The 16,570-nt window shown below is 39.7% G+C and overlaps 1 protein-coding gene across 12 annotated transcripts in view; it reads left to right on the forward strand.

The window, feature by feature from the left end:
- The window catches only part of GRIP1 (glutamate receptor interacting protein 1), a 309,100-nt gene that overhangs the window by 278,764 nt on the left and 13,766 nt on the right, over positions 1 to 16,570 (forward strand). For all 12 annotated transcript variants that reach the window (XM_063155105.1, XM_063155110.1, XM_063155113.1 and 9 more), the window contains 7 exons: positions 3,930 to 3,999; positions 4,262 to 4,407; positions 9,033 to 9,177; positions 10,215 to 10,354; positions 10,521 to 10,709; positions 13,334 to 13,487; positions 15,201 to 15,401. In XM_063155105.1, coding sequence (XP_063011175.1) covers positions 3,930 to 3,999; positions 4,262 to 4,407; positions 9,033 to 9,177; positions 10,215 to 10,354; positions 10,521 to 10,709; positions 13,334 to 13,487; positions 15,201 to 15,401 — 1,045 coding nt within the window. The remainder of the gene's footprint in view (positions 1 to 3,929; positions 4,000 to 4,261; positions 4,408 to 9,032; positions 9,178 to 10,214; positions 10,355 to 10,520; positions 10,710 to 13,333; positions 13,488 to 15,200; positions 15,402 to 16,570) is intronic.

The raw sequence follows: 16,570 nt of genomic DNA on the forward strand, positions 1-16,570 counted from the left end.
TATTCTTAAAAATTTCTAGTAGCTGTAAACCAGTATTGTGGATAAATGGATTGACTTTGTATAAAATATATTTTTCCATCACATGAGCATCTTCCTTTGTTTGTTCAGTTTGTTCAGAGCTTGATCAAACTCCAGAGTTTGAAGCCAGGCTGAAAGTAGTGGGTTTTGTCTGGGTGGTGGGTGAGATGTCCAGCCCAAAATCTGTTGAGGTCACTTTGTGGGCAGTTTTGTTTGAGTTAGCAATGAAATAAGCAAGGAGCATTTTTTGAGGGTTTTTTAAAATGTAACTGACAACATTTCATTGAACTTACTTTCAAGTGGCTGGGTAAGTGTAGTAGAATAGGGTAGAGAGACCTGGGATGGAGACCAGATCAAAGAGTAATTTAGAGACAACAAACAACTTGCTTAAGAGCAGCCATTCAGCTGCAACACTAAATTTAGTACCTGTACAACTTCGTGCACTCCTCAGTCCATTTGTAGTTATTCGTACAGACTCTAAGGTCTCTGCAAAGCTGAACAAGACTAACAGCTGGAACAGGGAAGAAAAAGATGAGATGAGATGAGATGAGATCTTCATTGGGCGAGGAGAGGAAACAAGTGGAAAGCTGTAACAGAGAGGCAGCAAATGAGGGGAGAGACTGAACTGTGATCAGGATTAGGGGCAGCTGGGACTTGAACAAGAAGGCTGGACATGGGTGAGTGGTAAGGTGCTTTATTTTTAACAGCCTGTTAAAACCAGAAATAATTCTGAAGTGGAGCCTGGAAGCTGTACAGTGTCACTTCAAGCTTACATTAATTGATGTGGGTATATGAACTGGTCAAAGACTGCTTTCCCTCTGGATCTCTGGTTTCTCTGCTCCCTGGGGAGAGATGAAACAGTGGTGTATAACAAAGGGGATGGAGGCTGCATAATGAGCAGGATGGAGGATTGCAGAAAGACAAAGGAGGCAATCTCATGGTCAAGGTGGTTTGATGCTACCCTGGAGAAATTAGGGTGGTTTTTCTCTTCTCTGCAAAAGACTTGTGCTGAGACAAGTCATTCTGGGAGTGGGGGGTGGAGATTTTCCACAGGTGGATGCTTGATTTTATGCAGAAATATTGAGAGCATGGGGTTGCACTTACAGAAATGCTACTTGTCTGCAGCTGTTGCTGAAAATGCCAGTAGTTGTATTTCAGACATAGAAGCTGGTATATTCTACAAACTACTGTAAGATATAAAGGCATGGATATCTCAAATTGCTCACTGAAAACTGTCATACTTTGACCAAAATTTTCCTATGTTTCCTTTGCTTATCTGTAAAATCAGGGTAGTACTCAATCTTCTTGCTGGAGACAGCATTTGTTCACCAGTGTTTGGGAGACAATCTTAGCCTGTGGTAATGTGCAAAAAGGTCCAAAATTTTGGGAGGGAATTCGTGATTTTATCTCTGCAACACAACTTGAATAATTTGTAGGAAGTATGCCATGAGCACTGAAAAATAACAAAATGAAGTGTGGTGTACTGCTTCTCATTGTGGGGGGATTCATTCCACACAGAGCTGTTTGGTGCCTACAAAAAGGCTTTCATTCTCCAGACCAAATAATAGCCCAGGAGAACTCTTAAAATGCTGCTGGTTCACACTTCCTCAGTTTGAAACGGTGATAACTTTGTGTGCAGCATCATAATCTTTGCATCCACACGTACTTTGTGGTTCTGCTCTTTGAGCTGTGCTCTTTCCCTCATTTTGGTTCCTCCTCTCTTCTTTTTGCAACAATAATGGACTGTTTTCTTAGTTCTGGTAATTTTGTAAGACCCTTTCATGAAAAGTATTTCAAAACTCAAACCCTAGTCTGTGATGGATAGCCTATAACCTCAGAGTAAGGCAACCCAGAGGGCAAAAACATGGAATTAAAAAATCACCAAAGTGATACTCTAAAATATTAACGAGATACTAATTGGTAAAACAAATTCAAAGGATTCAATTAAATGATGGAGTTTTAATGTATTTGACCCATGACATGAAAGTATGAGAAACAAGCTATGAAAAGAACATACCTTGCAAAAAGTTAATTACTGTTCTCTAAATTGCAACATAAACATTTCCTGAAAGCATGCTGGTTTAGAAAAATTTCTAAAAATTCTTCAGAGTCCTTGTATGTCTATCTTCTGGACTTTCACATTGCATTTGAAATATGGCTCTTTAGCAGTTCTTGAACAGTTCCTTTGGACATTCAAAGGCTGTCTCAGCCAGGGCAGCTAAGGTTAACAAGACCTGTTAGCATATTGTGTTGGAAATGTCATTATTAATTTACCATGTGGTTGCTGTAGGTGAAGATCTGTCATTTTGCATCAAAGAGAAGATTCTTGAGCAGCTAAAGTAACTGACATCAGGATTTTGTAGGTGATCCTCCAATAAGGGCAGGTTTTTTTGGGTGATTTCAGGGCTGGGAGCCTGCTGGAAAGGTACCGTCTGTGAAAGGATGCAGGGACTCAGTTCACAGAGCAGGAATGGTGTAGGCCAGTTGAAGAATACTAAATGTGCAAAACTAATTAGTGCTTTCAGGAGAGCTGAGAGTGTTTTACCACATGGCAATGTTTTATTATCAGCACACTCTTTGTTAGCAGTCCCAAAAGTCTGTCTGTGTTCACCACATGGAGCACCTCCTGGGCAGAGCAGCTGTAGGTGTTCTTCCCAGAGGGAGACAGCATGTGCCACACAGATGTCTAACAATGTGTCTTCCTCACCCTCAAATTCTAAGGTGACTGCTTGCCATATCAGATCTACAGTGCAGTCTTCTGTCAGCAAATGGATGAACCCTCCAAAACAATGCACTCAGCGAAGCCACTTCAAGTAACAGTCCTCTGGAAATAGATAGTGATCACTGTTGACTTCCTCTGGTGTATTTAACTGCTTCCTAGGCAGCTGAAGGTCAAGCAAAATTGCAGAGTAAATTTCCTGGCCAAGGGAAACTTGTCAAATACTTTTACACAAGTTGGTAAAGAATCGCAATGCCTGGCGCTGAAGAGCAGAGCATGTTTTTAACCATGAGAGACAGATAGAAAAATTGAGCATTAATGTCAGATTCTTCCAAAAAGAGATAAGTGTGCAAGGAGAGTGGTGGGAGTTTTACTAAACTGCCTGGAATTGCAGTTTGTAGTAGGCATCCCCAGTACAAAGTTAGGAAAAGTCCACAATTCTTATGGTCCGGCAGCAGTACAGGGGGGCAAGGTTACTCTCACCAAAAGAGGCACAGGTTGCTTCAGAGGAAGCAGTGAGTTACAGTGAAGCAAACATTGGTGTGCTGTGAGCTACACCTGTGCAAACCTGCTAATAGTGTATCAGCCCAGTGGGGTGTGTGGCCACTGTCCACAGCATCAGCTTTATTGGAGTGGATTCCTCCTTCTCAGCCAGGACACCTTACCTTCATACCTCTGCCCTAAGCACTGGATGGGACACAAGTGGATGGAAAGAATGTGGACTAGCCCACTCTAGATATTTTGCCAGAGCAGCTCTGTTGGACAGGGATATGGTATTACAGGATTTATTCTGCCAAAAAATCACCATTAGTAGTTGCACTGAAAGATTATAATGACAGAAAGTCTTTCTTATGTGTTACAGCTGTGCAGAATTTTATGATAGATCACTGGAGCTGTACTGTGGTGTCTTCACATGGCTCAGTCCTGGTCTAACCCAGAATTCAGACATATCAGGCTAAGTTCCCTTTGTACCACTCACTGCAATTCTGAGATTTTCTAATGTTTGAGGAGTATCCAGTCTTGCCAGTATGCTGCTGGTGTTAGTTTTCACCTCAAGTTCAGATAATTTAGGGGTAGGGGAGGAATACGACGCAAGTAAGGAATGTGTAGGAAGTACTGATTTATGGTCAAAATTAGTCCATCTGCGCATCTAGAAACAAACCCAAATGTCTGTATATATTCTTTATTACAGCTCCATCAAGCAGAAAACCAGGGGACCCTCTGGTTATTTCTGATATCAAGAAAGGAAGTGTTGCTCACAGGTAAGACTCCCAAAAAAGCTCCCAATAAAAATCTGTTTATGTGTGTAACCAGCCAAATCAAATTAAACAGAGAGAGCTTGTAAGAGACTGTGCGCTTCTTTTTTAAATAAAAACTTCTGTGAAAAGTTAGAAAATAGAAGGCATATTAAGAAATAATTATCCTAAAAATCCATCTTGTTTCTATAATAATATTTAGACCTTCCCAGATACCTTCCTTTTAAAGTTACTTGAGTTTCATGTCAGCTTGTTTGCTTGCTTGCAGGACTGGGACACTGGAACTGGGTGATAAGTTGCTGGCAATAGATAATATTCGCCTTGACAACTGCTCCATGGAAGATGCTGTCCAGATCCTCCAGCACTGTGAGGACCTTGTAAAGCTAAAGATCCGCAAGGACGAAGATAATTCCGGTATTAGCAATGACTATGGCAGATTCCTGTGGATTTTCAGAATTTCTAGAGCATAGGGGATTTCATTTCAATTTTAGTGAAATGTTTTTTCTGAACATGTCTGGTTTATGCTAATGATAATCAGAAAATGTCACCTAAAAAGAATTATGTAAAGTGTTGAATTTTCTCACTGGCTATATTGCTTGCACTGCAAAATTAGGTCTTCAGTTCAGTGAAAAGACAATTGGCCCTCAGGTGCAGCCATATAAAGTTGATCTGTTTCTTACCAGAGTATTGGGATTTTCTCTGCTTTTAAAATTGGAATCATGGTTAGCAAAGCATGGATCCCTAGGCTTCAGTTCTCCAACAAAGTGGTGTAATGTGTGCTTTGTCCATAAATTTAAAAATTTGACTTTTGACAAGGTAAGTAGTACTTTACGCACTGTGCTGGATATCTTATGGATGCCATGTCTGATCAGCCCAATGGAATAATGGACTTGCCATAATTTTCTGAACCTACATGTATTTATAGTCTTGTGTCTTCCCCACTGTGGATTCCATAAGAGCAGAATTTCTACCTGGAGATAATAAAGTGAGTTCTGTTATGCACTGTAGGGCAAAGGAAGTAAGACAGTTATAACTACTATTACTGCTGGTGTTTATATTACAGTGTTACACAAAAGCACAAAGTGGAGATTCAGTTCTCTTCAGCTCTTTTTGTAAAGAGCTTCTCACAGCAAAAAGGCACAACCTGCCACACTTTATTATTTGAAATTAAGTGCAGCTGTTGAAGTGCTGTTTAGAATTTCACTAGAAGGCTTGTTTCCTTTTTCTTTCCCCCTCCTAACTGATTTTGAAAGCAAACCAAGTATCTTCTCAGTATTATAGTACAAAGCAAAGGCAGCTGCATTTAGTACCTTGTGCAAATGGTTGCTGTAATTGAAATGGGGATTTCAGTCTCCACTCATGGAAAATAAGATCTTTGCTCTCTTAGGTATTGCACGCCATGGTATCTGGTACAGATTTTAGTCTCAGTGGGATTCTTATACCACAGTTTCCTTTTACACACTCTCATTGCTTGATATGTATCTGTATCAAGATTCTCACACAGTGTTTTATCCAGACATGATTGGTGTAACTGAACTACAGTGTTTTATCCAGACATGATTGGTGTAACTGAACAATTCAAGTGTAACTGGACAGCTACTCAGAAACCTACTAAAAAAAATTCTTTGTACAAATTATTCTTGTAAGAGTTGACTAAGTGTCAAAGTGTAAACGAAAGTAATTATAGCAGATTTGAGGTACTTTGAAATTTAAAATGAGTGAGTGTCTCCTCAAATGTTAAAGAAAAATTATTTAGTGGTATAACAGTAGCAAAGGTGTAATAAAAAGTATATCTCAGTTAAAATAATTCTTTTTGTGTTTGCCATTAATTTACTTATGAAAGTTTTTTTCCTCACAAAGGAAGAAATATGCTGCTCAAACTCAACAGAGGAAAATGATAAATTCCCTGAGAAAATACAAGCCTAATGCTGATTGATGAGTAGGCATGGAGCACTCCAAAATGTTTTGTAAAGCATAGAATAAGATTAAGATTTAAACTTCTTTTCATTTCTCACGGCATGTTTTTTTGAGGAAGGTGAGGCAGAGAGTGGGGCTCTCAGAGCTGTGTTCCTCTGAGCCATCGTGCAGCTGAGGCCACAGCAGGGTGAGGCATGTCAGGGCTCCCCAGATCCTGCTGCTCTTTGCCCTTGTCACTCCATTGCTCTGATGTTGTTCTGATGAGCAAGAGGCCACTGGGCACAGCAGAGCCACTGAAGCACAGAGGATCTACTTTCATTAAATGTGATTTCCAAGAATTAGCCACAAGAATTGCATCACAAGAAAAGAAAGATGGAAAATCTCAAAAAGATGAGACCCATAACCATAGTACTTCAGTTATATCTTCTCCCCAGATGGAGGTATGCTTCCAACAATTTTTCCTTTTCTTCTTGCCAGCTTCCCAAACTGAGGACAATCTTAAATCCTGATTAACCTCATGGCTAGCTCCCTTTCTTGAATATTACCATTCTTTGCTTTCACATGGCAGAACTGGCCTTCCTGGTGAATTCAGGCCCTGTTCTTGGATAGCTCAGCGTAGCATTCTGCCAATAATTGTCTGACCTACAGCTAACCAGAAACAGACGTAATGGACCAGTCTCCTTTCCAGTCATTCACTGAGATCTATAGGCTTCCAGCTCTCATGTGGAAGGGCTGCTGATTGTTAGTAACTTTTTATTCACTTTGTGTATATAGCAGGGAAATGTTAATGTTGTGTCACTTGTTAGCGAGTGCTGGCTATTACATTTTCAGCTAGCTGGTGTGTTACTTTCCACCTTTCAGCTGAAGCCTTGTACCATGTCCATGCCACCTCTGGATGAACAGTGCCAGCATTAGACCCCAGGGGATTTGTGGTTGTTCATAAATGCTTTAAGCAAGCAAAGCTGCCCCTGTTCTGCTGTGCAGTGGCAGCGTGCATGCCAGCCCACTGTGAGCCACACAGGGGCTTCCAGTGACATCTGGGGACCTGGGTGCTTCTGGGAAGGGCATGGCAAACAAAGTGCATGATGTGAACTGTGCCACAACACTGATGGCAATGCCCCAGGCAGGCACAAACCCCCTGCGTTCTTTGCTGAGTGAACACCACTAATGCTTCTCTCCTTTGAGTCTCTGTGTGTAGCTTTTTCTGTACGTGGATAGCAAGGAGGATATAGAAGGAGAAGGTGGGGGGCTGAAAATCTAAATGTTCTGAAAATTGGGAAGAAACTTAAGTAGCTTCGAATGTATTAGTGTTCCTGCAGTTCTGCCTAAAGTACCACGTTTAGTATTAGAAGGAGGCAACTCTTTGAGCCTTTGCTAGTGATGTAGGTTTGGGTTTTGTTTTTTTTTTCCCTTTCTAAGCTTTTCTATCTACAGGAATTATAACATTTGAATTTTCTAAATTGTTTTAGTTTTAGTAACATTTATGGAATGTGCATCCTAGACATTTTCCACATTCACTGAACGGCTTAAAATGTCATTACCCACAGATCTAAGAGAATTTGTCCACCAGACCAGTTGTCCTGGCTGAATTCCAATATCAGAACATGAGCTAGAAAGCATTTGTTACTTTGAGGAGAATTCTGGCATTTTAAATTTTAAAATATTACTTCACAACTCAAAGATGCTACAGTTGATTGCTCTCCTTCTGTGGTTAGGTTTTTTTTAATAATATGTAAAGAGTATTGTATAAATACAGGCACATATCTTGTTGGTGAAATGCCTATTGAGTGTTGTTTAAGGAAATAGATTGTATTTAAATTTACTCAGTGATGGATTCTTTTCCAATTCTGATAATTGTTTGGTGAGATAAAACTTAAAAATAACTTCAAAGTTCAACTTCAAATCAACTTCAAGCAATATCATTAAATAATATCTAATGGACTTACTATTCAGTTTAGTTGATAATTCAGTATACAGAATATATTTTTGATTCTGTTACAAAAAGCTCAAAAGATGTCCATCAAAAACATGGACTATTTACAAACACAGCTGCTCATCTTACAATGACTTTTGAATTTAAGAAAGTTTGGGTTTAAAACTTTTGAATTACCTTTAATTTTAAATACCTTCTATTCAGTTCAAGAAACAGATGAGTATCAGTATTTATACCATAGTAGTAACTTGCCTTTTCTCTAATAATGTGACACTGTGGCAAATAAGGACAACAGCCTCCTGGTCTGCAAGAGGCAGAGCCTGGCCAGCAGGTCCAAGGAGGTGATGCTTCTCTGCTGCTCAGCAGAGCAGAGGGATTTCTGGAGTGCTGGGTCCAGTCCATGGGCTGCCCAGCGCAAGACAGACATGGACAGACAGTGGATGAAGTCCAGCAAAGGGTCACAAAGGTAATGAGGAGGCCAGAGCATCTCTCCTCTGAGGAAAGGCTGGGGGAGATAGGACCACTCAGCCTGGAGAATCTTATTAGGGTGTATAGATATCTGGGGGGAGGGTGTAAAGCAGACAGAGGCAGGCTCTCCTCAGTGGTGCCCAGTGGCAGGACCAGAGGGACTGAACACAAACCTCAACACACTGCAGTTCTGTTAGTGTCAGGAAACACTTCTTTACTTTGAGAGTGACCAAACACTGGCACAGGCTGTACAGAGAGGTTGTGGGGTTTCTACCCATGGAGAAATTCAAGAGCCAGCTGGACACAACCCTGGGAAATCAGCTGTAGTTGGCCCTGCTTGTCCAAGGAGGTTGGACAAGGAGGCATCCAGAGATCCTTTTCAACTTCAATCAATCTGTGATTCTGTAACAAAATAGCCTTAAGTTCCAGTTTGATAGGAAGATCATCTAAAGATTTTAAAGAGAGTAAAATTTAGTCTTAACAGAATGAGGAGAGTTTTTCTATCAACTTGTTTTTCTATCAGCTTTTGGTAATAAAAAATTGCATAATAGGTAATTTTTGTTTTTTAGAAAATAATCTGGTAGGATATGATTAAGAATTGTATCTGAGATGTGATCCTTTGAAAGTGTTGTTCGATTACCAGTCACTAGACTGAATATGCTATTTTTTTCATTCCTTCTTTCATAAGAAATCAATTGCATCCCCTTGGCATTTATTGCAGATGAACAGGAGAGCTCTGGAGCAATTATTTATACTGTTGAGCTCAAGCGCTATGGTGGGCCTCTTGGAATTACAATCTCTGGTACTGAAGAGCCCTTTGATCCCATAATCATTTCCAGCCTTACAAAAGGAGGATTAGCTGAAAGGTAAGTTGGAAAGAAAATCATTTTTAATATTCCCTCTGCCAAAATAGAGGTTTGTTTTGTTTACGAAAAAACCCTGATTTTCCTGGGTTAGCAATTGATTTTTTTTATAATTCTCCCAAATCTGAGTTCATAATATTTTTGCTGTTGTTTTTTGATCATTGCCAAGCTCCAGGAGCACGAGCAGGATGTACATACAATACAAGGCAGAGGATTGTGTATTATTATAGATCACCAAGGAAAACCTATATCAATCCAACTGAGCAGTTTGAGTAACAGGAACATTTTAGCAGTCTTTTAAAACCAATAGGGTTGTATAATGCAATAAATAAAGAAAGCACTTCATGTGTGCAGGTTTGTCTGAACTCATCATACACTTATCTGCTACTGCATCTGCATGTGCACTTACATACACCATAGGAAGTGTTTTCAGAGGAGCAGAAATGCTCCTCATGGTAAGTGATAGATAGAGAATAATGAAAATGATCAGGATTTCTGTCACCTGTCATTTCTCAGATTGGATGAGTCGTTGAAATTTGGTGGTTTCACCTTTGGTGGTGGTTTCAGAGAGAAGGTTCAGCACACAAAACATGATACTGTGCACAGCCAGAACCATTTACACAAAAATAATTTATTTTCTTTTCTTGATTGACCCATCCTGAAGGCCAGGTTTGTGAAATAGCAGTGTTGCTTGCTTACAATGTTATGAGACTTCTAGAAACTTGACTCAATTTAGGATTTACTAAGCTGTCTGAGATTGCTCTTGAGCAGGTGGGCTGCAGTGAGTTTCATCCACAGGTGATTAACTCAACTGTCACAGTAACAGAGAAATGCACATAATGCCTCAGCTCTGCTATTGTCACTACAACAAAGGTGACTTGCTTTAAGCATTTCTAACAAAAGAATTACTCTGTGACACAGCAGTAAAAGCAGAATGAAAGAAAGGGAGATGAGACTTTAATGCTCCAAAATGCAAAGAAATTGCCTTTGTTGCCTTTTACTCTCTATTTTCAATGTTTTATTTCTCTTTCTTATTGTAGGACTGGGGCAATTCACATAGGAGACAGAATCCTAGCAATAAATAGTAGCAGTCTGAAAGGAAAACCTTTGAGTGAAGCCATTCATTTGTTACAGATGGCAGGAGAAACTGTCACCTTGAAAATCAAGAAGCAAACAGATGGTGAGTGGGGCCAAGAGTACCATCCATGGTCCTTAATGCACATGTTACTGCAGATTAACAAGCATTTAGCCATCCATGGAAAAGCTTGGTGTCAGGAGTAAAAACCAGATTCTCAGAACTGCAGTAAAGCAAGGATCAACACTTTTTTTTATATAATCCTATTCAGCTACCAGTCCCAAGAAATTTTCTGTGCCTGTGGGTCACGTGAGTGAGCTGAGTGATGCTGAAGATGAAAGCTCTGCTGCACAGAAATCTGGCAAGCTCTCAGACATCTATTCCACTGCAGTGCCAAGTGTGGACAGCGCAGTGGAGTCCTGGGATGGCTCTGGTATTGATACCAGCTTTGGAAATCAAGGTACTGTCAAAAATACAATCGACATTTAAGGCAGGAATTATTGCCTTTCTGGTTGACCTTCCTTTGCCCTAAGTAGAACTTTTTTATCTGTACTAACTTTTAACCCTGTACTTTATAATGTGCTGCTGTCTCATTATGACCACACATCTCGGCAGGCAGCATGATTTCTTGCACTTGGCTGGCCTCAGATTCGTTCTTTCATGAGGATGTGATGTGTTACAAAGCATTTATCAATACATTAACAGGCTTTTGTTAGCTTTACTGGCATCTGAATTGCTTGGTCCATAGCTCATCCACAACTAAATGAGTTTATCCTTCAAGTACAGATCAATGCAAGGCGCAGAACACTCTGGAGATGTTCATGAGTTTGATGCCCATATGCATTAATTTTTAAATGACAACAGATTTATTATAAACTGCTCAAGGGCAACATTAGTCATTGCCTATAATTTGTAAATCCTTTGCTTCTTCCTCATTCCTGCTGTATTAACACCTAACTCCCAGCTGTCAAAAACAATAATTCCATTTAAAGACATGATTTTCTATAATGATAATTTTTTCACCTCTCTCTGACTATTGTTTTATATAGGATTTTCAAATAATTTCAATTTGTAACACATATTTATTTAGGCAGTGAAGGATATAGACATCTTGTAATATTTATTCTTGATAACAAGAAAAGTAACTTACACACAACTTCAGTGTTTTATTTAACTCTTTTAAAAATGTTTCTTCCCATAGTAAAGCATGTATTCCCATTACCTGGGAGGTATTTGGACAGATAGATCCTTACTTCAAATAACTTTTCCGCTGGAGTTGGAATTTGGATGAATTTGATCCCTTTCCTTAACTGTATTGGTCAGTTTACCAAAATAAGTTGTATTAGATTTTCGTCTGGTATTTTTGATAGGTCTAAGGAGAGCTATTGCTGAATAAGTGCCAGGATGGTAATTCTCATTTTCTGGATGAATTGAATGTATTTGGAGCAAATTGTTCAGCTATGGAAAGGATTGAGGCGCAGAATGCTTTCCAAAGTACTGATTATTTGGATTCTGTGCCAAAGCTGAACCAGTACCTCAAGGCAGTTTTTTCTTTAACTCCCTTGAAAAAATCAGCCCAGACTTGACTGCATACATGGCACCTCTCCTAAACAGCCTGAGTGCAACCAGATGTGTGCCTTTATCCCTTGGTGTCGTGGTGGCCCCCATTTTTATAAAAGTTCATTCTGTCTTGACCCATCAAGCTGAGTTTGGCTTTGCTCCAAACCTTCTTGGCAATAAGCACAGACTAAGCAAGTTGAGGAGTTTGGGGGATGGTTCTGCAGCACCAGATAATGCTTTATCCTATTAATTACCAATTTAATGCTGGTGAGCTGTCTTTTCTCTCCTTGAATTAATACCCCATTTTGTACCTTTGTCTTATGTGTCTGTTTTACTAATCCAGAGCCTTCCCCACACAGCAGTCACATTCCCCAACCAATACCTTTCCTAGAATCTGTGCTAATATCTGCCAGTTTGCTGGAAAATACTCACAGCTCTGTAGGTACACAGCATTTGAGGGAGACGGGTCTAGACTGATTTTGGAAGCAAATTACCCTCTTTAGAGGGGGGCAGCAGTGATAACAATAACACTTCCTAATCCAATATGCACATCAAAAAACACCAACTTTTTTAGTGTACAGAACCAAAAAAGTAATATATCAAGGTGCAGTATATTACATGTATGTGTTATATATGTGTATGTGTGTATATATACATACATACATGCACACATACATACAGACATATATAGTGTATATGTTATGTATATCATTTCCACCATAATGGATTTTGCTTACTAGATCAGCATCAGCTTGTGACCCATTGATCCATGTGTTCTTCTTGATACATCACTTGGAAACTTCTTCCTACCCGGAATTCAAATTACACCTGGTTTCAGTTAAAGTACTATTGAAATAGTACCTGCTTTGCTAGTATGACAAAAGCACCCAGAAATAAACTCTTCAGGTCTAAAAGCCATGTGATGCCACTTACACAGCCTTGAGACACTTAGAAATGGGTGATAGAGATGGTGTATATTGGTCCTGGGAATGTGTGCCCATTGTAAGACAGATCTTTCCTGAGCTCTCAGAGCCCTAGCAAAAGGGCACGTGAAAAGCCAAGTTCATGGGATATTTTAATGCATCTTTGGAAACTGTTTTCAACACATGTGAAGCAGTTTTCTTATTAAGTTAGCTTTAATTTTGGGTATGTTGCATATGACCATGTTAACACATATTTAACACATCCATAACGTGATTTATTCACTACTGTTCAATCTAGGATGTTGAATGGGAAATTGATAAATTGTGGCAGTATCTAGAACTAAATATAGAAGCAGCTGAGACATAAACAGTAGGAGAACAGTGTTAGATGTATTTAGGATTTTGCTTTCAGTGGACTTTCACAAGAGAAACTCTAGAGCATGCCTAATTCCAGACATAGTCTAGGTCAAACAATCTGGCTACAGAAAAAAATAAGTTAACAATGACAAATTCAACAGTTCTTGAGAAGCCGGCTTCAGAGGTGTGCTTTCCTGTCACTTCAGCATATGCATTGCTGCAAATTAGTAATTCCTCTTTTTAGGACACACCTATCAGGCTTCAGGATACAGCTTCAATGCCTACGAGTGGAGGAGTCCCAAGCAGGGCAGTTTGTCCCCTCCCGGCAAAGCACGGAATCACCCGTTCCACGATCCGGGGCTCAGTGACGACGAGTGGGACCGACCTGCAGCAAGCACGTGAGTGCCAGACCAGTGTCTGTTCTCTGCCTGCAGCTGCAGCACTGCCTCAAAAATGAACAACACTACCTGTCTTGAGTGAAATTATGTTTTCTAATGAAGTTACAGCAGACACAGTATACTTAATGAAACTTACTGGGATGGATTAGTGGTCTTTATGGAGGATTATGATGCCAACACCAAGACACCTATATTTATTTCAAGTTACTTCAGCCTATAAAACACAGCATTTATCCCTTAAGAATAAACAAACAAAAAAATTAGGGCATTTCCCTGGGCAAGTTTCAGAAAAAATCTGATCTGTTTTCCACTCCACAAAACTAAACCTACAGATAATGTGGCTGAAGGCAGCTGGTGTGTTAATCTTTTGTCTTCTATGAAAATTCATTTTGGTTTGGGCAAAGAAGCACAAATTGCAGTCTTCTTCCATAAATGCTTGAGACATTCACATTCAGTAGGAGTGATTCAGTAGGAGTAAAAAGTGATCCAGGTACAAATGTCTTGTCCAAACTATTGGTATTTTGCCATGCATTTATTCCTTCTCTCCTGAGAAGTAAATTTCATTTTCAGTTTTTCTCTGCAGACAAAAGCATTTCCTGAGGGAAAAGAAATTACTTCACAATTCCTGGAGATAGTGAAAGACCCAAAAATCTATCTTCTGTTCTAAGTTTTCTTTTCTTTTGGATTTGTTAGTGGATCCACTGCAGAGGCTTGGGTAATTTCTGCCAATGAACAGTTCTTCCTCAGATGTGGGAAGACAGGCATGTCCTTCATGAGAAATAGACTTTCTTGGTGTGCCAGCACAGCTAGCCTGAAATCCCAGTCTGTGAAAAATTCAAGTTTGGTATCAAAAAAAACCCTTCCTGGTGCCCATATAAACACACTGGGTAAGGAAATCCATGAGGTCCAGTCTGTAAGCTTTGAAATACAAATCAAGGGAAAGATTAGATGCTGCTTTCAGAATTTGAATGACAAACCCTCTGATATAGCCCAAAGCTTTGTGGCATTTTGTCTGGAGACAAGCCTGGCAAGATGGCAGCTAAGATATGAGCAAGTGTGAATTCCCAGTCCATATCCAGCTCCTCTGGTCCCTGCTGCAGAAGCACACTGCAGTTTTCATAGGCTAGTAGTGGACAGTGTTTGATAAAGGAAATCAGATCGTTTTCTTCATACTGGCCATTCTTGGTAGCCTAATATTTTTAGTTTAATAGGGTCTTTACCCACAGTTACAGCCCATATTATGTTTCTCAAATGAGATGCAGCCATGATTCCAGAACACCTACTGTTTTGCAGCTATGTAAGTAATGGGCTGAAAAAGTTGATGAGCAGTGAATCAGAGAGCTGGATTGTAAAATACAGAATCTTCTAAATGAAAAGCATGTGTTCTATTTACCATTTTAAAGCACTGTTGAGCAGAAAATATGCACATTAAAGAGTCTTGTTCTGCTTGTCGATGTGACTTACACCTGAGAGATACAGTACACATTAAAATAGCCATTACTTTAATGCTGTATCTGTAAAATGGATGGATTGTGCCACATCTGATGGTGCTGCTATCCCAAGTGCTGGAGTGTTTGAGAAGGCTGTGTCTGTTCTCTGAGCCTGTTACAGGAATCCTCAGAAAAAGCACCACTTTTCTTGTAGTTCTAGCTAAACAACTTCTCTCCCTCTCTAGCTGTAGAAAGTAATTTTTTCTTACCTTTTTTTGTGTAGCACAGCTTCCAAGAATGCGTGGCAACAGAAGGAGACTGAGACATTGGGAGAGAATCAAGAAAACCATTTAAAGCAAACATCTGTAGAAAGATCAGGTGGAGAGAGCGTCAGGAGCGTGAAGAAAGAGGGAAAGATGTGGAAAGGTTCCTCTGGAGGGCAAAGGAAAGGTGGGGGACAGCTGGAAGAGTGGAATACTTCCAGGTAGGAAACCAAAAAGTGCACAGAAGTGAGATCCAGCTGGGCTGAGGCAGAGTTGGGGGGCAGGGGGTGTGAAAAGACAAGGGAAGAAAGGAAAATCATTTGAAATGAGAAAAACAGGGTAAAAGCAGAAAACAACCGCATTAACTTGCTGTCGATTGACAGAAATTTCAGTGGGCAAGCAAATGAAACCAGAGGGCTTAAACCACTCTCTATCCTGGTGTCTACCTATCACTGGCAGGTAGGACAAGTCTGTTACAGTTCCTGCTCCAGAGAAAATGTGTAACACATTAAAACATCAATGCTTACAGGAACGAGTCTGCCAGATCCAAGAACCTCCTGATTAAGAAAACTAAAAAACACAAAGTTTTTGTCTCTCATATGGGAGTGAGAACCAAATCAGATACCCATGTCTTCATTATCTGTCCTACTGCCTTTCCTTCAGTCTTTTTATGTATCTATTTCTGACAGCTCTTTAAAAAAGCGTCAGAAAACCAAATATGTTCATTATGGATCAAGCAATATTTCATATGTTTTAAAATCAATCCCTCAGGTTTTAGATAAAAAAGACATCTAGGTAAATTGTTTTGGTACGTCTTCTGGTGTTTTGGTGTAGTAGCTCAGCTACAAATTACTCGTGTGGCTGTAATAAAGATGCAAAAGTTGAGATTTCACACACCAGGAGACAAGACTCAGAGAAAGAGCACAAGAAGAGAGGAGAGCTGAAAAAGAAATTGTTTCCACTAAGAAGTCCAGACATAGAGGCATCATGATTTTCTGTTTCACAGAAGTCAGAGAAGAAATGGACCTCCAGTTCTAGGAAATCCAGGTTTTTCTGTCGCAGACAATTGCCTCAAATTATCCTGTCATTAGCTTAAGCTCCATTTGATATCATTAATGTGCAATATAATAAGAGATATTGTAATGGATAAATTAATCTATATTCAAAATTGACTTTTGAAAGTAGTACATAGATTTATGGGAAAAGCTCATTTCAGAAGTCAAGGATCTTTCTAAAATCATGTTTTAAATACTTTCTTGTCTTGCCTGGGAGGAATTGCATCTGTGATCTGAGTAGGTATTCTTGCCATTGCTGTATCTATTGCAATATCTTAGAAGAGACACTGATGCTAGGTGGAGAATCATTGCAATAAGAGATTGAAATGGCTGAC

Source organism: Melospiza melodia, chromosome 4 (genome assembly GCF_035770615.1).
Source record: "Melospiza melodia melodia isolate bMelMel2 chromosome 4, bMelMel2.pri, whole genome shotgun sequence".
NCBI lineage: Eukaryota > Metazoa > Chordata > Aves > Passeriformes > Passerellidae > Melospiza > Melospiza melodia.